At 36.2% G+C, this 20563-nt stretch overlaps 1 protein-coding gene and 1 long non-coding RNA gene across 7 annotated transcripts in view; one reads left to right on the top strand and one right to left on the bottom strand.

Annotated features, from left to right (window-relative positions):
* Positions 1 to 910: 910 nt before the first annotated feature.
* PDE5A (phosphodiesterase 5A) overlaps positions 911 to 20563 on the bottom strand; it is a 132412-nt gene continuing 112759 nt past the window's right edge. For all 6 annotated transcript variants that reach the window (XM_048943322.1, XM_048943317.1, XM_048943318.1 and 3 more), the window contains exons 13-21: positions 19455 to 19580; positions 17310 to 17404; positions 13316 to 13403; positions 12058 to 12158; positions 11894 to 11971; positions 10338 to 10401; positions 9761 to 9835; positions 9164 to 9247; positions 911 to 5900 (exon numbers count right to left, since the gene is read on the bottom strand). In XM_048943322.1, coding sequence (XP_048799279.1) covers positions 5763 to 5900; positions 9164 to 9247; positions 9761 to 9835; positions 10338 to 10401; positions 11894 to 11971; positions 12058 to 12158; positions 13316 to 13403; positions 17310 to 17404; positions 19455 to 19580 — 849 coding nt within the window. In that variant the 3' untranslated portion in view covers positions 911 to 5762. The remainder of the gene's footprint in view (positions 5901 to 9163; positions 9248 to 9760; positions 9836 to 10337; positions 10402 to 11893; positions 11972 to 12057; positions 12159 to 13315; positions 13404 to 17309; positions 17405 to 19454; positions 19581 to 20563) is intronic.
* The window catches only part of LOC125692616 (uncharacterized), a 42150-nt gene continuing 27493 nt past the window's right edge, over positions 5907 to 20563 (top strand). The window contains exon 1 of the long non-coding RNA XR_007376781.1: positions 5907 to 7240. This is a non-coding gene — a long non-coding RNA (uncharacterized LOC125692616). The remainder of the gene's footprint in view (positions 7241 to 20563) is intronic.

Raw genomic sequence — 20563 nt, 5'->3', positions numbered from 1 at the left:
ACAACCCCCACCAACTCAGAACTGTTGCTGTGGAGAACCTAATAGCCAAAGAACTGGATGTGCCAAGAAGCCCATTGGCCAAGATCTAAGTTTGCACACAATACAACTTTTGTTGCAAAAAGATAAGTTTATCAAGTTTTGCTGGAAGTTGAAAGGTTGGCTTTTTCATTCTCTCTTACGTACTTCTCAGAAATTGACACCTGGGGGCAAACGATGAGGACAGATTTGTATATAACAGTTTTATTTGCCAGTTCTACTTACCAATATATAATCTGGTTTCTGATAGCTCCTAGTAAATGTAGCTGCACTGCTCTCTAGTGGTTAGTAGTAGCAAATGAGTATTTGCTGTAGAATCAGTCTCACATCAGCAGTGTGTGTGTTAGAAATATCCTGATATTAATAGTGAAATTCTTGTCTGAATTTCTAGAACCTAGAGAAATTATTGAAAATGCAATATAACAAATATTTGCAGAAGCTGTATTTTTACTTGGGACAGTAAGGTAGGTGTTGAAAATTTAACTTCAATGATACTAGCTAACAAACAGTAAAATTGAATTGGCATTGTCTTTTTTATTTTAAAATACATGAAATAATACAAAGAGAATAAAGAAGAAATGAAGAACTAAGCAGCAGTTTGACTTCAGAAGATAACCTGACTCTATATCCTCCATCAACTGCACAGAAAGTAGGAGAGTAATATTTCTCTAAGTAATGTAATTCATTTTACTGAGTATCCATAGGACAGAAGCAAGTGAGAACCCATAACATTCAGAAGACTTTAATTCTCCTTAAAGTCAGAACATAAGATACAGAGTAACCCAGATAACCTAGTACAAAAATACTGTGTACAGAAACTATGTTGAAATATTTTTAAGATAAAAGAATACAAACGGACAAACTTGGTGGCTAGTGATTTTGATTAGGATTTTTATTAAAGTATAATAGAAATGTATATTAAAACTATTTACAGTGCATTTCACACTACATTCTTCAAGAGACACATGCATGTGTCTGCCACATGAATACATAGAAGGCTCAAATTCTAACCAGTTACATCTGTGAGGTACCTTGAGCATCAGCAGGAATAGCTGAATACAGTAAAGAACAGGTGAGGCAGGTGTTGCTGAGGATGAGTCTATAGCTAGAAAAGCTGAATTTGACCTATTCCTTCACTCCTATACAGCTCAATTGAACTTCCACTGAGGTAAACAGGAATCATGTAATTAACTTTAAATGGGAATCTGAGCGTACCTTAGGAACTAGCATGACAAGCTCACGCAGTGAAAGTTAGTGGAAAGTATTATCTAGCATTATCACATAAATATACATTTACACACAGTGGTACTTAGATACGAGTTTCTCTATGGAAACAGACTTCTCTGTGTGGAAAATAAAATTTCCCATGCAATTTTCATATCTTGCAATGACAAAAATAAAAGATCTTGAAGTCGCAAGTTGTCATATTTAGAAAGAGTTAGCAGTTGCCAGGCCAGATTCTCTGATGTTTCTTGTTCCTATGAAAGTCCATATAGTCCAGCCCTCGCTATTTCTTATCCTCAGGGTAAACTTAGGTTTTTATTCAAGCTCCAGTGTTCGAGCTTCTCTCTCAAATTAGTGCAAGTCCATGAAGAGGCAGAGCAGAGGACTAAGAAATAAAGCTGAAACCTTGTAGAATGTAGACTGCATGTGATTTGGCATGAAGAACAACCTACAGCATTGCAGAGACAAGACTTTTAGCTAAAGCTAATGTAAAAAAAAAATCACCTGAAAGGTTACATCTCTAAAACCTTTAAACATTTCTGAATTTATTATGATTGAGGCACTTTTTCCATCAACACTCTATTTTCTCAGGCTTACCTGCAAGGGGCATCAACCAGATCCTTCCGGGAGCATTCCCAAATTTTAATTGAGGGGCTAAGTCTGGCTTTTTGTACTTTTTCCCTCTAATGGACTGCACAATCAGTTACCCAGCAGTTTTGAAAAACACACACAAGAATCAGTTTTGAAGCATCAGTTCACAGCACTACCAGATTAAAATGCATTGGACTGGAGTTTGAAAACTTACCTTTACATGCACCCAGCTGGCGGAAGATGATGCCTCTATCAGGCTTCAGCCCTCTCTTGTGAAGAGAGATCAGCTGTCATTGATGGAATAGATTACTCACTTCTATCACTAGTCTGCTTGTGCTTGCATTCTGTGCACATCTGAGAATGATTTAAACTGCTACTAATTAAAAATCAATACAATTGCTAAAATCAAGATTACTTTTCTCTCCTTTCTTATTGAGATTAAAGAAAACCTACATACCTATATTCTACAGCTAATATTGGGTGTGTGGATAACTTCTTGGAAAAGTACTACCTACAGTGTAAGAGCCTTGTTTTTTATAGAAGAGCTAGGGTTAATGAGTAATTCTGTATACATTAACAAGCATGACAAGTTATTTTTTTCAGAAAGGGGACAAAACCAGAAAGAGAACTGTACATAAAGCATTAAACTGTGCTGTGAAGTGACTTCAAAAGAAAATGTGTATATCTGAGAACGAGTGTTAGATGTTCCTATTGAGACAAGTACTAAAAACTAATGGAACAACTTTTGTACCTAGGAACTTAAATACCAAATTTCACATTGGCTTTAACAGACCTAAAACTGAATTGACAAAGTGATGCACTCAGTTTCTGCTTGCATCTTGCATCTTCCTCTTGATTTCCTTAGCTAGATGATTTAAGATAGAGCAGTAAATGGTTGAGACCTGACTAAAATTATTAGATACATGTAACTTAATAGCAGCATGGCTGTAAAGTATGGAATGGCTGAGTATGAAAATGTCAAATTCCGGAAGGCAATGAATTTAAGTAAGAAACAGCCTGTTTTATTTTTTTTCTTTCTCATATTTTCATCTACCTACATTATGAAATAAAAGAAAAATTTTCTTCAAACAATACACACAGAGCTATGAAACAAAACTGGCACCCTTTGCCTTCACACAGATGTCTGATTTTTCATGAAACAAGAGCAAAATATGCTTTTAAAATTCTTAAACCAGTAGTTTAATGGCTTTTTTTTTTTTTTTCTTGGTAGAAATATATACAGATACAGACATATTGTGACATTTAAATAGTTTAATCACTAGGAACTATATTTCTGTAGTTGAATCTTGGTAGTGGAAGAGATTTGGTATGATAAATGTGTACAAATATGTAATTACATGTACGCACATACTGTATAGCTTTGTTCATTTTAAGTGAACCTTTGAAGAACTGCAGATTGTCATGCATGTTTTTTCAAGTCCAAGGTAAGAATCCAGCAATCTTTTCTAATATTTATAAGTTAATGTCATAGTAAAGTTTTGTTGAACACACAATATAGCAGAGAAGTATAGTTACTGGAATCTTAATGTAAATGATTGGTTACTACACTGTAATATCACCACAGTTGTGCTGTCTCCATGAATTGCTAGTCTCAACCATACCAACAAGAATACACCTTTATATACATACATTTTGTTCATATTTATATTAAATATGTACTTTATAGTTGACACATTTTAGTATCTCAGACATTCAAGGAAAAGAATATACGAGTACTATGCAAATCATGAAGCAGAATTCCTATTTATCAAAAAGTACCTAAAAGCTTTGGTTTTTTTCCTTTTTGAGCTGGAAGGTTGGGAAGGGCAGGCTGCTGTAGTTTTTGTGCAGAGCCATGATCTGTTGCACATATACATATGTGCCATGTATGCATATAAATATACATGTGTAGATACAAATTCAAAATAGCTCTAGAAACCTTAATTATTGTTGAATTCCATACTTTTTTTTTGTTGTTTCTGAAAACCTGGGGAAAAAAAAATACCTCATAGGAGAAATACTTTTATAGAAAAAATACTTTCACATTCAGCTGCAATAAATTATTACTGGTAGTCATAAGAGAAATTTGAGATAGGATTTAATCAGTAACAAATGATAGATGTTGGCAGAAATGCTGCAAACTGTCAGAATTCCTTAGTCTACATTAAAAAAAAGAAAAAAAAAGTGACCATGAAAAACAGTTCTGTGGAACATTTTGAAACACTTTCTTCATTTTTTGTTAGCTTCTGATGTTGTTATCTAAATGCAGAGACTGACAAAAAGAGCTCCTTTTCAGTGTCCTTCTGACTGGCTACTGCAGGTGGGATTGATAATCTCCTGGGAAGACTAAATGCATTGCAGTTTTCAACTAGAATTTTCTGGATTACTGCAATACAAACTAACTCCTGGATTTGAAAGTCTAATCCCAAATGTATTACTTTTATTAATTTTAACTACCGCCTCATTGCTAAAGATTAAAAAAAAAAGAAAATCAACATTTTCTGTCTCTGTGTAACTGAAATTACTGCTCACCAGTCTAAGAATGCTGACATTAATTTTTTAATCCTGCTCAATGAAACTGTACTCTCCTTGTACTGCTTTATTTTTTTGACTGTTTTATGTGTATATTTTCATGAATTGGCTCCCAGTGATGAGTTCAAAATCACTTTTATTAATCATCTTTGTTTGAATGAAATATCAATGCCTTCTTTTCCTAGTGCAAGCTAATTGATTCTCAGTTTGCTGAATGTTGACCCTTATGCACAAACAGTAAATCCCTGTAGCATCCTGGGCTATTTTTGCTTTTGGTATTCTTTTTTCATATTCCTTTAAGACATAGTGATAGATAATTTTTAACGCTAATGAGTGCTAAAAATATTTTTAAAAATATGTTAACATAATACTTCAAAGTGGTCATAGCCATTTCATAACAACACTGGCCTATTGATGGTCATTAATAGCACCGGCCACTGATGGTTACTGGAAGCATGCCATTCCTGCATCATTCCGATTTGGATTTTCATCTCTTGCTCTTGCAGTCACATTTCTTCTCCTTTCCCGCCTGCGATTCAGTTTATTTGTTATGACAATGTTAAATTCAACTTCAAAATGAAGTTAAAATGAGCATACAGAAATATCTTGTTTAGTTTCAATTTCTCTGCTTCTTGCGGTCATTCTTCCAAGGCACGCAGCCTGTCAGCTATGTTGTGATGTATTTCATCAGTCTTCAAGCAATTCCCATTATCTGTGGATAATTATGACACCTGTACCACGAAACTCCTAAGCCCCCCATTGCCTCGTAACTCACAGGGTTTTTTTAAAATGTAACACATTGCTAAGACATTCTTATAATATGAAAAGGCTACTGGGTACAAAATTCTGGGGCTTCTCCACTTCAAAGCCCAGTTCTGTTTTCTGGAAGAGGTTGGTATAGTGGATGCTGGATCAGGCTTGCCAGCATTAGTCCCAGTTTTTCTTCTGAACCTCTGGGAAGATAACAGGCAAGACTGTGCATTTCTTTTACAGCCTAACACAGCAAGACTGAAAGAGGCAAAAAGGTGCGAAATGCAGTAGTCTTTAAGATACTGGCCACAACATAATCACTGAACAACTATATGTACATCTATGAAGTAATTAGGCTCTCAGGGACACTCGAGTAAACTGCACTCATACCTTCTATGGAGTATGTTAGTGTAAACTAACTGCAGATCTTTTTCCATCTCATTAGATGTAATAGAAGAATTATATGGTCTTGGCATATACACCGTCATGCTATATATTGAAATGTGGAAAAATAATACAGCAGTGGCAAAAACAGAATCCAAATCCATACAGTGTTTAGTAGAATGCAGTACTTCCCTATTACTACGTCTTCTATGTGAACTTAAGCTTGTGGTTTTTAAATCGGCATCTCAGTTCCGTTTGGCTTGATTGCTTTCTCCGTTAATCAGATTCTTCTCTTGTTGTTCAGCTAAGGATTGCCATTTCTGCCTATTTTTTCTACAGCCATCCAGTAAAGGGTAGCAGGCCTCTGATACATGTGTTAGGGCCTGAAATAAATTGTAAAACATGTAAAACAGTTTATATGTAACAACAAAACAAGTGTTCTTAAAAAATGAATATTAAAGAGATGAAAATGACTGACATATAAGGTCTATCAATACTTGAAATTGAACTTATATTTTGATTTCAAGAAAGCTTCCTGTTGCACATCGGACGTGAATACATGGTCAATTAGACTGAATAGCAGTGTCCAGGTAATACACGATGCATACATGCAAAAAAAAAAAGATGAATTTGCAACATAGATTGATGCACAAGTGACCTATCCAGGATTCCTAGTGAGGTAGTATGCATGGACTTTGTCTGTAAGCCACTTCTTTATATATATGGCAGCACTGATCAAAAAGATGACCTTGGAAGGGTAATCAGCACTTATAGTCAATGTGACCCATTTGACAATGTCATAAGTGATTCAGAATTCTTCCAGAAATATTTGAATTCAAGACAACTAGCACCTGATAATTAAATTACATTTGACACTTGATGCCTCTTCAAGGACAGCTGTAACTGAAGTCTGGTTTTTCATGATGTGGCAGTGGTACTACAGCAGACTGAAATAAAACTGAATTGGAAATTAAACAGATCAATAAGCATCTTTGTATTTTATTTTTTTTTTCCTGATGGAAGTGATGTATATGTATCCTCACACAATAATGACAGAAACTTGCATTAAGGATTCTGTTGACATTTGGAATGAAGTTACACTATTTAGAAGTGTGAAGTGGGAATTTGATAGTTCAGACAGTGCTGGACAGCAAGATCCATGGGCAAGAGTGAGCCTACTGATTCTGGAACTGCCATGACCAACTGCAAAGTACACAGAGAAAAGTCCTGGCCTCACTGCTGCTATTATATATATTTCAAAAGTCAGAATTTCACCTGGAACTTATGTCTTATTCAAATAACATGAGGTAGTGATATCTAACTCTTCTGTAACTTAGGAACAATTTTATATAGGTACTCTACTGAATTATCAGCTTGTATAAATCTTCATAATTCTTTTTTGCTTTCTAGGCAGCATCATTAGTTCTGATAGGCCTAGCTGAATTATTCTTGATTTACACCTCTTTAGGAAGAGTGGGGCTGTCAAATATTGAGTATTCATGTTTTATTTATCTGAGCACATCTAAGTAGCATTAAAACTGCTAAATGTAACACTTTTTTCAATTAAAAATTGGAAGTAAAATACAATATTTTTTTTTTCTTTCAGATTTCTGAACTTAAAGGGAAGACATTCAGATCACTCGGTTTAACTCTACTGGCTATCTCTCTAAAACAAGCCACACACCATCAGTTCACTGGGAATAGAACTATTCTGAATAACATGGTAAGTCACATACATGTAGTGCTTCACTGGGCACTCATCTCTGCATTGTCTGTTAAGTTCCTACTGGCTGGATCAGTGCTAAGGAATAGTGAAAAAGCTGTAGTTACAACGCTGCTTATTATTTACTGTTTAGCATTAGAACACTTAAGAGTGAAATGTGTGCTTGTTCTTCAAAGTAACATAGTTTATATGTTTTACCATTGAAGAAAAGGACTCTGTGTAAGGGCCTGGTATCCCCTACCTTTACTGGACTTAGGTACATTGCATTAGGGCACAACATAGCCCCTTCTTTGTAATTATTAGTCACTAGTTTTGTCACTTTCTCATAGGCTTCCCGTTCTTTTCAATCCTCTCTGCCCATGTACATCAGTCTTGCTCACTTTTCTTTCAGGTTAGGACATGTGCTGGCATATTCTGAGTCTATATAAAAGTCCCAGACACTACTAGCTTGCTATGTGCCATTACAGGTCAAGTCAGATTGAGACAGGGTGAAAAACAGGAGTGATACTCTGAGAGATGTAAGAGGCAACATATTCTGAACAGAAAGATGCTGCTTATAGCCCCTCCTACAGGGACAGCATCTTCTTTCTTCCCTGGATAAAGAGAAGGGAGAAGACTCAAAAAAAAAATGTAGGTGCACTTGGCTGCTAGCCAGGAATTGGTTTGTCTTCACTGCAGCATAACTAACCTGCAGTTACAAAACAGGAGCTAAATAGCTAGAAATTATTCACACACCTCATTTCTTTATGGGAACTGTAAAATGCTGGGTTCAATTTGGACTACTGTTACAGACATGCAAGTTTTTGAAAGTTTTCTGGTCTTTTCATAAATGAGAAGGTAAAGGTGTCCCAGCAAATAAAGTACAGTAGTTCAGTCTCTGGAGCTGTGGACATTCAAACCTGTTTAGATTTTCTGTTCAAACAATTTTCTGTTTGTATACTCTATATGTTTTCCACAGCTACTCAGACTTCTTTCAGTGGCCTATCTTTTCAGCTTCTCAGCAAAGGCTGCCTTATTTTCCTGACAAAGTTTTTACAGTGCAGAGACATGCAAGTTCCAAGGGCAGCTAGTAGTTCCCTTCTTCCACTACCTTTGTTTTCTTCCAACTGGTGGATGTGGATTCTTTTTAGAAGGATGTGAGATGGAAAAGAATGATCGATTTGTTTCTCCCATTGGAATACTAGGCTAAGAGTGAGGCTGTCTGTACTTCACCTTTTTCTCACCTTAGTTCCCATAAAATACTTGTACAGTGTCAGTGAACAGGCTTTTATCCTGGTGCTTTACTGGTTTAAAAAAGTCAGGAATTATTATATTTTGTTTCATACTTTATCTGACCAAGTATTTCTGTATGCATTTTGTGACCAGAAAGAAAAAAGTTTCAATGAATGCTCTCATGCACTGCTTTTAAGTGCCACAAGAGAGAAAAGAAAAGGAGGGGAAGTTTTAAATCCATGTAAATTTCCAATATGTAGCTTTATCACCTTTTGCATTAAGAATTCTGAATGCTATAGAACTTTCTTAAACATCACTCTTCATAATGCAATATGTGGATACCATTCTTTAAGTAGATAGCAAAGCATTATGTGTCTGTGACTTTCCCTAATGATCACAACATCTCACTGGCAGAATCTAAAACATAACCCAGGGACCTAATACCCAGTGCACAGAACACAGCAATTACCACTGATTTTAAAAAATGGTATAACAAAATACATTGATCAGCCAAACATACAATTAATGCTAAAATAATCCTTTCTACAACTAAATGACAAACCATACAGAATATATGAAAAAAAATATCTTTTAAAATAGGATACTAAAACCAAATTTTGTTCTAATTTTAAATTAGAAATTTAAAAATACTGAAAATTACACTGAACAGTTCTGGTTTTAGATATTTCCGGTTCTTTTCAGGCACCATACCTCATACAGCTGCAAGCAAACAGCATCAATGAATCCAACCTGCATGCTTGGAATTTTGTTTTTCTTCTCTCTGTTCATTAGATCCTGCAAATAAATAAATAAGCTCAATGTTTAAATGCATTTAAAGTTGAAACAAAAACAAAGGGGTCAGAATTAAAAGGCAGCATCTCAGAAAGCGCAGCAATCTCAACACAGCAGGGTATTGGTACATGTGTTATAATGCAGGTAATTTGTCTGCATGACTAGCAGACTTTAAAGGTTGTCTTTGGGCTTGATCGAATTAGGGGAATAGACAACCTTACTTATTTAGCATAGGCTGCAATTATGCACCACTGTAGGAATACATTTCCTAGACAATTTAATAATACTGATTTAGAAGATATAATGCTGTCTTTTCTTCTGGCTCAAAACAGTGACAGTGTTGGTGTCTGGTAACCCCAAAAGAAAACTGACTGCTAGGAAGACAGGGAAGGAGTTGGTTCTAGAATCTGATCACGGAAAGAAAAGCTGGCTTTTGAAAGGAATGTTTTAGATTCCATAAAGCTGTTTATGGAAGCCATTTTAAAAGAGATGATTCTGCATGATTCTTCTACTCACTGTTGGTTCTATGTTGAGTTCCTTCCGCTCTTTATCTCCCTGATCAAAGAACTCAGTAGCTACAAGCTCAGCAATCTGTAAGAGATTTCAGTCATTGAGAGCTATAAAAGTTTGTTTGCTACCTACAATCAAAACCATTTCCTGAAATTCCTGTGCCGCCTTAGGATATACCAGATTGGGATCAACATCCATAAGAATCTCCCATTTAAACTCTAGCTTTTAGATTCATTGACATATACATCTGTTCACAAAAGATACACCTGCATTTGCTGATATGTAGTCTGACAAAGCGAAGTGCCTTACCATTGATAACAGCTAGAACGATCAAAACATAGAGAAAGGTCAGCTGATACCAGATAGTGTGCTGTATCAACTGACCACCTTGTAATAACACAGAAATGCTGGGGAAAAAAAAACAAACACGGAGATTCCTGATTTACTTTCAGATAATTAATAACAGTCTGACATAGCTAAATGCATAGATCTTGCTGCAAAGACCTGAGAAAATCTTCAATCCACACTTAGCATTTTGAAGGACTGAGTTTGTATTTAAGAAATCTTAAAATTAAGAATATACCCGTTGCTGAACTGGCCATGGTTTGGTTATAGCTGATAAATCACAAGCAGTCATCAGCATTGCTCTATAGAAAATAAAAAAAAAAAAAAAAAGAAATCTATGAATTACTGTATTGTGAAATTTCTGTTGCCACCAAGCCAAGTGATTAGTAAATAGAATATCCAATTTCACGCACAATCAAAGGCAGAAAAACAAGTGAAATTAAACCAAAGTTATAGAGACATCCAAGACTTAATTATGTAGACTTCCACCTCTTTGAAAAGAGCGCACAGAAATGAACAAATTTGGACCAGCTCCTTTGTTGGATTCACATAAAATGAATCACTTAATTCTATTTGCTACTGGACAGATAGCACATTTATTTCTGGCAGTCAAAATGGCCAACAGTACCGTGGGGTACATCAGGCACAGCACTGCCAGCTGGCTGAGGGAAGGGATTGTCCCACTCTACTCTGTGCAGCCTCACCAGCAAGCACTGTGTGCAGATTTGAGTGCCACAATGTAAGAAGGACCTGAAACTATTAGAGAACATACAAAGGAGGGCCATGAAGATAGGGAAGGGTCTGGAGGGGAAGGTGTGAACAACAGCTGAGGTCACAGTTTTTGTTCAGTGGAGACTGAGGGGTGGCCTCATGGCAGCCTGCAATTTCTTATGAGGGCAGCAGAGAGGTAGGCACTGATCGCTCCTCTTTGTTGACAGTGACAGGACCAGAGGGAACAGCATGGAGGTCTCTCAGGGGAGGGTCAGGTTGAGTGTTAGTAAAAGGTTCTTCACCAGAGGGCAGTGAGCATGGAAGAGGCTCCCCAGGGTGGTGGGCATGGCCCCAGTCTTTCAGAGTTCAAGAAGCATTTGTACCTCACTCTCAGACATAGTTTATGATTTTTGGGTGGACCTGCATGGACCCAGGAGTTTGACTTGGTGATCCTCGTGGGTCCCTTCCAGCTTGGAATATTCTACAGTTCTATGATTCTGTCATTCCTTTCTGTCATTAACAAGGACTGCCATTTTCATTGACAATACAAAGGTCAGTAACTGAAATTGGAAAAGGTGATTAAATGCAGTATGACTAAATGAGACAGGTTTTTTAAACACTGAATTTAAAGTAGGGCAACTGTCCTTTCTTAGACAGTTTAGATGAATGTTTTTCTGTAGCTTTTTATAAAGTTTTTTCAGTTCTTAAATATTCTTTGGTTTTTGTTTTTTGTCTTTTTTCTCCACTGCCAGTAAGAAATCTGCTTCAAAACAAAACATCTGTCCTGAATCTTTACTTAGTGGTTTCAGCAATTAAATATTTAAATATAACAGCAAAATAGCATTGTATGTAGGAGTTCTATGGAATAGAAACGCTTTTGTAACTACACGTACTATTTAACACAGTTTGTTGTAAAGGCTGCAAATTTAGTAATTCAATCCCTAGAAGTGACTTATATCACCTGTACCAGTTTGTACAGGCCCCAGGCATGCAGATTAGTTGGTTTTAATGCAATTCCTGACAACGTGGCATGGGAAATTGGACATCTAATATTAACTTTTTAATCATTCTGCATTTACTTACAAAAATAGCTCCTTCTGCATAGGATCTTCCCAATTAAACTGCTTTTTCCTTAGAAGTTCAAAAAATTCTCCTCTCCTCCTTTAAAACAAGTGAAAAGATTTTACAATGTGCTCGCAATCCAAACATCAAGCTAGGAATACCAGTCAAACTTGTCTCTGACTCACTTTATGTATAGTGCTAGGTCTGTTGCAAGGATGGCTTGTTTTATCATTTTCAGTGTTGCCTTGTATTCTTCAATGGAAAGGCTGCTGAGAATCTGATTTCCCTTTACAAACAAACAAACAAACAAACAAACAAAACAACAGCAACAACAAAAAACAGTGTTAGCAGTAAATTAGGCAACACACCAATTTGCTAAAATCTCTTAGATGCTGAATCATTCTGAATTGCATACTGGTATGCACTGTCATCCTTTTGCCATGATTCTTTTTGTGGATTCTCCAGTTTAAAAATAAAAATTCCAATCTTCTTGAGTAACGGCATAAAGAAAGCTGTGCAGCAACGTCATCATAGTAGACTTTTACAAAATCAAACTACAGGCAGAGCAGCAGCAAAATCTTCAGTCCCTTTCACAGATAAAAACTGAATTTGCCATGACCTGTATTGGAGCATTTGTCCTTTAATTTCTTCTCTCACTTAAGAACAGTAGCAGATACCAGTACTTGCCTATACACCTCACACTGACTGAAATATTTTTCATTCACAAAGCTACATAAATAACAAGCTATTACATAGAAAGAAAAGATCAGCATCCCACTTTTAAACCAAAGCACTCTGAAGCTGGTGAGATGGTAACTTGACTCCATGCTTTTTCATATTTTCCTCTCTGAGCTGAAAAGAATCACTGCAATACGAAGTATGTCAGAAGTACCACACCTGTGATACGAAATGAACACTAGAGGTATACTGCTTTGAAATGTTTGTGCAAGATGAATAACTGGTCTTAGAATTGGTTAATAATAGAAGAAAGTAGTTTAATTTGCATACTTATTTAGCTTAGTTTTGGCTTCACTTTGGAACATAAACGTTAGCAGTATTGGTTTGGTCTCATCAGGACTGCTTTGTGTGCGTATATGCTGGAATCTTTTTTGAAATGAAAGCAAGGACTTGGATTTGCTTGGTGGCTCATAAGAGGTCATGAAAATGGCAACAAAGCTTTTTTGTTTTCTTTGGTCAAAGAAAGCAGATACTCAGAAGGATGTTAGCAAGGCTTCCCTTATCAGGCAACACTTAGAAAGGTTTAGTGGTGCTCAGAAATGGAACTGTGATTTCAAAACTGCTGCAATTTGTTTTCCTTACCCAAAAAGGAATACAGATCACTTTAGGAATGTATAACAGTGGGAATCTATCCAAAAGCTAAAAATAAAAAGCAAAATAGAGAGAATGGTTCCCTTTCAGCATACACAAGAATGAGGCACTTACTGGACTATTCAGAATCATCAGGCACTGATCAAAATGGTGATGCTCCATGATGGAGTGGCAGTACAGTTGAGCCAGTGGATGTTCACTTCTGGGGACCAAAAAGACCCATCAGATGGAAAAATCAAATTAAACGTAATTCTCATCCAAAAATAATTTCCTTTATAATGTCCTTTTCTTCTTAACAGTTTGCCCCACCCACCAATGCTTGTTCTTAACCAGTTCCTTTCCCAGTTCTGTGCAACTCAGTGAATACATCTGAAAGTCTGCAGGGGGAGTACAGATAAAAGACAGCCCTGTTACTTTGTCAGAGCACTGACTGCTCTAGTTTTCTGCCTTCTATTACCAGCTTCACAGAAAGAGTGAGAATGTAATACGAGGTCTGGTAAAGAGTGAGTTATTCCATGAAAAGGAAAAGCAACAAGAAAGTTTTTGGTTTTTTTTTTCACAAACAGAATTTAAGTGACAGTTTTGTTTTGTGTTACATTTTGCGTACTTGCCTCATATATTTAATCAACTACATTGAGCTTGCAAGTAATAATGAGACCTAATCTAAAGCACAATGATATCACTGCGAAAGTTCCTGTTAACCTCAGTGAACTCTGGTGTAAGTCCCCAGGTGTTGATTTCCTGTTGTGCTGGTGACCAAACTACTGCAGTATCATTACCTTCCCTTCACCCAGGATGGAATCCAAAAGGGAAACAAGATGTCAGTTGTACTACAGGCAGTGGGAAATCAGCATAAAATCAAATGCGTAGAGATAAAATTTAAAGCTTACTATAGAAAAAAAATGCTGTTTGAGTAGTTTTAGACAAAATAGATAACATTCCTCCTCTGAGGATCTCTAGTTTCCCTCTTATCCTCATTGCGTAATAATGTTCTAAGCTTTTGCTACTGTATCTTTATTTTCAAGCCCATTATTTTCAAACATAAAACGATGTTCCCACGTCATTTATCTTATCTCTTTAACTAAATCAGGGTACTCTGAATTCTGTTCTGTTGCTGATCCTGAATCTATTACTATAGTTATAATTTGACCTACAAGCATTCACTCAGAAATTCTGACTTTCTGTATGGCTAAGGATCATGCACATTAATAAGTGGTTACAGCACTGGGTCCCTACATAAAGTGAATGCACACAGAGACTTAAGTAAAAGCCATAAGAGGAGCCTCTGGGGATTTAAGAAGCACAGAAATGTCGAGAGAAAGATGGAAAGACAAACAAAAACACAGAAAGGGAGATTAGAGGATACAAGGCCTTGAGGTTTATGGGCTGGCTGCCCAGCACCTCCTCTGAGACCACTGCAAGGGGAACATACAGCAAATATGCTTGCATGCTTCTGTTAGAAAACAAGTTGTAGGACTGTGCCAATGCATGCTGAGTGAAATTCCCATTGAGTTAAATGGGATGCATACAATGCCCCTAAAGTTCATCCTGATCGAAGAGAGAAATATGTGAGAAAATTCTTAGGTTATCTTCCCAAACTAGAGCTTGCTCAGTACTTACAGACCCTGACTGTCTGGGAAGATACAAGTGCTAGAAATAAACTCAGGTTCTTATTTCTGTAGTACATAGTGTTTCTGTTAAACCACCACACTAGGACAAAGGACACCATTGCTTTCAGAACACAGAGGTTTGGTTATGCAGTTTTCATACTCTGTACCTGTCTATTTTACATGCAGGTTTGGATTAAAAAAAAAAAAAAAAAAAAAAAAAGAACAAAACCCTTGCATAAGTATGAAATATTTTTAAACAGTTCATTTCCTGTAATTCCTACTACCAGGACCACTTTAATTTTTGAAACACCATTGCTTAAAAAAAAAAGGAATCATAAGCCAAGTGTCCACTTTCTCCACTTCTTCCAAGAGATCAATTTTTAGAAAAATAACTTTTCATTTAATGTACATGAGGAATTTAAAAACAAAATTCACGTGATTGTCTTTATTGAAAAAGAATTATTAAGCTGTGATCATTTCTGCTTACAGCATGTATGAATGTTAAATTTTGCTGCCTATGACATTTTCCCAGGACATTGCTGAGAGGAGATGACGCTTCTCCAGATGTCTTCCAGGAAATTTATTTTTAAATAAATAAAGCAAAAAATAGCTGACCAGTTCTAATTGCTGCAAGGCTACAAGTTACTGTTGGATTCCCCTATTAGGGAACTAGAGAAAGATTAACATTCAATTTTGTGGCTTTTTTTTTTCCCTTTTGCTTTACACATCAGTCTTACATTTATTCTGGACATGCATCCTAAAAGGAAAGTATTCTGCTTCAGCTTACTGCCTTTCAGTATTCTCTGCCTGGAACAAACTTTTCCTAACCTAGTATCATTTCAGCACAGCAAGAAAAGCTGACCACTTCTTTCAAAGCTTCAAAAGCACTCTATAGCTCTACCAGAAAAAAGTACAAGTAAATGTTCTTCAGTATCTTTTCCCCTTCTCTGGTCAGATCAGGATACGTTGCCATATCACAGTAATAACATTACACCATGTTTTAAGTCAAGCTATTTATTTAATCAAATAATGTTTACTGCTTGAACTTAATATTAAATTCACTGAAAAACACATTTTGTGCAGATCTGAAACTATTAATACATTTAAAAATATATATTGTTAGTTAAAAAATGAAAATATAGAGAAATTTTCAGAAGAGTTCAGATGATTCATTTTGATAACTTCTGAGTGAAATATCTTTTTGGTAAAAATATTTTGTTTCAAGGTGTTAAAATACATTTAGACTTTTCTTTATGAAGCTTTTCCTGTAATTTTCGAATTGATCAAAATCAGAGTACAGGTAATCCAAAATAATGCTAAACAGTCATGAATTTGTAATCTGATTTTAAATGTATGTCTTATCCAAATCTACTTAAGAGTTCTGGAAAACCATGACTAAGTCACGTATTAAACGGAGTTCACAATGATGTGGAATCATCAAGATGGCTGAAGATCTCAGCTCTGTGCTGGCCAGACTAGATGGAGAACAGCTGGATGAGCAGTGAGCAATTTGCAAAACTGCACGTTTTTGGCATGTTGTCACTTAGAAGCTGAGATCTTTTGCTGTCTCTGTGTGGGAAATGGGGGATAGGACATCTGCAAAAAGAGCAGGAAGACGCTGCCCCTGCACAGTCTACAAAGAGTTCACTTCATCTGCCATTGTAGTTAGTTGGTTCTGTGAGGTTATGTGCAAGGTATTGCGTTTGGGTCAAGACAGTCCCAGATATGTGAACAGACTGGGAGAAGAACTCACTGAGAGCAGCCCAGTGCAGAAGGAGTTGAAATTCCAGTGGATGAAAATCTGGACATGAGCCAGCAGTGCGTGCTTGCAGCCCGGAAGGCCAACGGCATCCCAGGCGGTGTTAAAAGACATGGAGCTGTTGGAGTGGGTCCAGAGGAGGGCCATGAAAATGATGAGAGGGCTTCAGCATCTCTCTTACAAAGAAAGGGAGCCAGACTTGTTCAGCTTGCAGAAAAGAAGGCTCCAGGGAGACCACATTGTGCCCTTGAGGATAAGCAGGAGGAAGACTGACTTTTTACATGGGCAGAGAGTGATAGGACAAGGAGGAGGGTGGCTTTAAACTAAAAGAGGGGAGATACAGGTTAGGTATTAGGAAGAAATTATATATGAAGAGGGTGGTGAGGCCCAAGCATAGGCTGCTCAAAAAACTGTGTATGCCCCATCCCTGGAGATGTTTAAGGCCAGGTTGGATGGGGCCCTGAGTTACCTGATCTGATGTTTGACAGCCTTGCCCATGACAAGGGGTTGGAACTATGTGGGCTTTGAGCTTACAACCCAAGGCAATCTATGATTCTTATGAGTCATGTCTTTGCTTTGGCCTCCATAAATATCTCTGGCTTTTCCTGTGCTTAATGCTTAGCGAAGACCTTTTCTTTGCACAACATCACACTGTCAAATCAATTAAGTTGTACGTAATTTGGTTCTGTGTACTTGTGTATTCATTTTTAATTTAAGTTCTCTCTGTATACTTCCTTACCTTTGTATGTAAGAATTGTTCACTCCCCTGTGATCCAAATCATGGCTTAGAGTTGCTATCAGCAAAGCCAGTGTTTCCAAGTCAGTCAGTTTGCTCTATATGTAAAGAGTAATACAAGAAGTGAGTTAGCTTTGCGATTTCTTTGCACAATATGTTTTATATCTGCTATCTTGTTTTTACCTATGTAGGTGATACAGCTTTATCTGTATCCAAAGAGGCCACAGACATTAAACTGTATAGTGAGAATAAGGGGTTATCTCTGAAGTTGTGGTGTTGGACAGAAATCATTCTCCATAGGTGTCAGTGCAGTATTCAGAAAGAAATAGCATCCTCTATATTACTGATGAGGAAACTGGTGCAGCAAAAGACACAGTGACTTGTATGATATCATCTGATAGTGAAAAGGCAGCATCAGGACCCATAACGTCTAGTTCAGCTTCTATATAAATTCAAGGGAGTTAGGCTACATTTCCTAAATCGGTGTAAAAGTACATATGTCCTTGGAATAATCAGAATGAAAAAATGACATGATCTTCACCAATCCACTGTACAAATACGTTAACAGAAGTTCAAAACCCATGGAAAACAAAATTAAGCAGTATCTGATTCATTATTATTAACTTATTCTAGAGCTCCGGCAAAAATTAGTGGACACGTTACTGTTTCTCTCTCATAGCTATTCCTCATCTTTAATATTATTTAACACAAATTGATAAAATATTTCTTTAAACCTGACCAGGGATAAAGAGGGGCTGGACAAAGCTACAGCATTCTTGCAGCATATTTTTAATGAGATAGGCATAGCAAGCACAAAATCAGGACAGGAATTTGAAAAACAGCACTGTGCAGATGCTGAGGGGCTGAATTCTGTGTATGGCTGAATCCAGATTTTCTTCAAGCAGATAAAGCATCGGTGGATTCCATCTGTTTTCTAGATAATGCGGCTTGTTCTAGTCAGATCAGTTTAGAAATGACTGATTCTAAATTTCACTTAGGTGTCCTATTGCTTGTTTTTTCACTCATATGAAATTGAGAAACTTATGTTCAATGCAGTTTCTGAATCAAGAATCTAGTATGTGAAAATGAGATTGGTATCCAATGCAGTTAGGAAAAAAAATATATATATATATATATATATATATATGGAAATTGCAGTGGATATTGACAGGATTCCAAAAATAGCAAACTATCAGGATCACCTGAGATTGCTGTACTGTACACAGAGCAAGACTACCATGTTTCTTTTTAATGTAGAAGGAATAGGAATGCCTTTGCCTTTGCCTCTTCCAGTGCCCTTTGTCTTTTTTTAAGTGAGATAAAGTTTGCAGAGGCAGGGAATGCCTTGTCATTATTGGTACAGCTGTTTAGTCTACAGATAGGATTAATTTATTCTTTCAGAAGTACTTATGGTAAAATAGGATAAATGAGCAAGGAACAGTTGTATCTAATCAAACTGAGAAACACGTTGATTCAGAATGGACAGGAACATTTTCTTTTCTTTAAAACAAAACAAAACAAAACAAACAAACAAAAAAAAAAGACCAAAAAACCCCTGCAAATTTATTTTGGAACAATCTTGAAAACAAGTTTTTCTTTCTGGGGGATTATCTGGTTATTCAGTATTTGTAATAAATAACAATTAGGCTTTTTGAATTTTTGAAATTATTACTGTCTTTCCAAGTAGAAGTTTGAAGTATTGTTTAAAAGCACTGAAATTATCATTTAAATTTTTATTTCTAAAAATGTTCTATTGTTTGTCTACAACTGCAGACAACTCTGTATGAACTTAAAGAAATTCCTGCTGAATATTAGAAGGAAACATTTGGAAGTAGGATTGATCTCTTTCTTTTCTAGCTTTTAGACTTGCTCGTAGCATAAGCATTGTCTCAAAAAATGTATATATAATCAGGTATGTCACTTCTTTGAGATACTCCTATTGGGAGCATGTACTCCAAAGGATTTGACTGAAACTGAACATGACAACAACACCAAGCATTTGAAGCCAGAAGTCTTCAGCAGAAAAACTTTGGTTTCATTTGTGATGCTGTTATGTTGAGCGTCTTATTGACATGACAATCAGAACTATGTACCATTACAAAATTTATTCAGCCAGGTAGTTCTTAATGTAGTAACAGTAAAATGTACCTGAATTTTACCAGATTTTAAAGCAGCAAACATGCACTGTGCTGTATTAAAGGCATGTCTCCAATTGTGATAAGCAACGTTTTTCCGATAATTTTTCTTCACGCTTAAAATCCATCTGCAGAGAACCTTTAAGAAACAGCATCATATAGTTAACTGTAAATATATTAAAAGTTTCTTTTTAGGAAAACGAATCCTTCTCAATTGAAAACTGTCATACAGAGCATTTTTCCTCTTACCTCAATTCAGTTCTAAAATAACATACTTGTATCTGTGAATATAGATAAGAAAATGCTTACAATCACTAGCTTCTCCTTGAGAATGTAACATTTGTGGTTTTATTTTATTTTTTTATTTTATTCATATATATAATAATAATAAATAAATAGATAATAGAATGAAGAATAATAAATAAATAATAGAATCACAGAATCACCAAGGTTAGAAAAGACCTACAAGATCATCCAGTCCAACTGTCTACCTATCACCAATAGTTCTCACTCAATCATGTCCGTCAACACAACGTCTAAATATTCCTTGAATACCTTCAGAGATGGTGACTCCAATACCTCCTTGGGCAGCCCATTCCAGTGCCTGACCACTCTTTTGGAATAGTGGTATTTCCAAACATCCAGCCTGTGTTAGTATCTGCTGTGTTAGTTAGAAGCTGCTGTTAACTCAGAAACTGAATTATATTGAGCTAACTGTTAGGAAAAAAATGCTTGCTTGTAACAACATATTTCATGGAGACAATTCATTTTTTAACTACAGAGCTTTCTTGAGAAAGGTTTTGATAACAAACATGTTTTTTCACTTATATCAGCTTGTCAAAAGACAAGAAGAATTGGACTAAGGAAAGCAAGCATGATAGAAAGTGATTACTATATTGCTGGGTTGCTTTTTTTTAGGAAGGAAGAAAGTATGTTCTGAATGTTTTACACAAATGTAATAAAAGTTGTGGTTTATACTTTTAAGAGAGCAAAAGGCTTGAATATGGTAATCACATGTACACTAAAACAGATCACTTAGTTTAAATGCATACTGCATACTGCCATCTGTTAAATGCAGACTGAGGACTTCAACCTTAGTTTGTTCAAGATGATTTTTAGAGC

This window comes from Lagopus muta, chromosome 4 (assembly GCF_023343835.1).
Source record: "Lagopus muta isolate bLagMut1 chromosome 4, bLagMut1 primary, whole genome shotgun sequence".
NCBI lineage: Eukaryota > Metazoa > Chordata > Aves > Galliformes > Phasianidae > Lagopus > Lagopus muta.
Note: the sequence above shows the minus strand (reverse complement) of the source record. Positions and strands in the feature narration are given on the sequence as shown.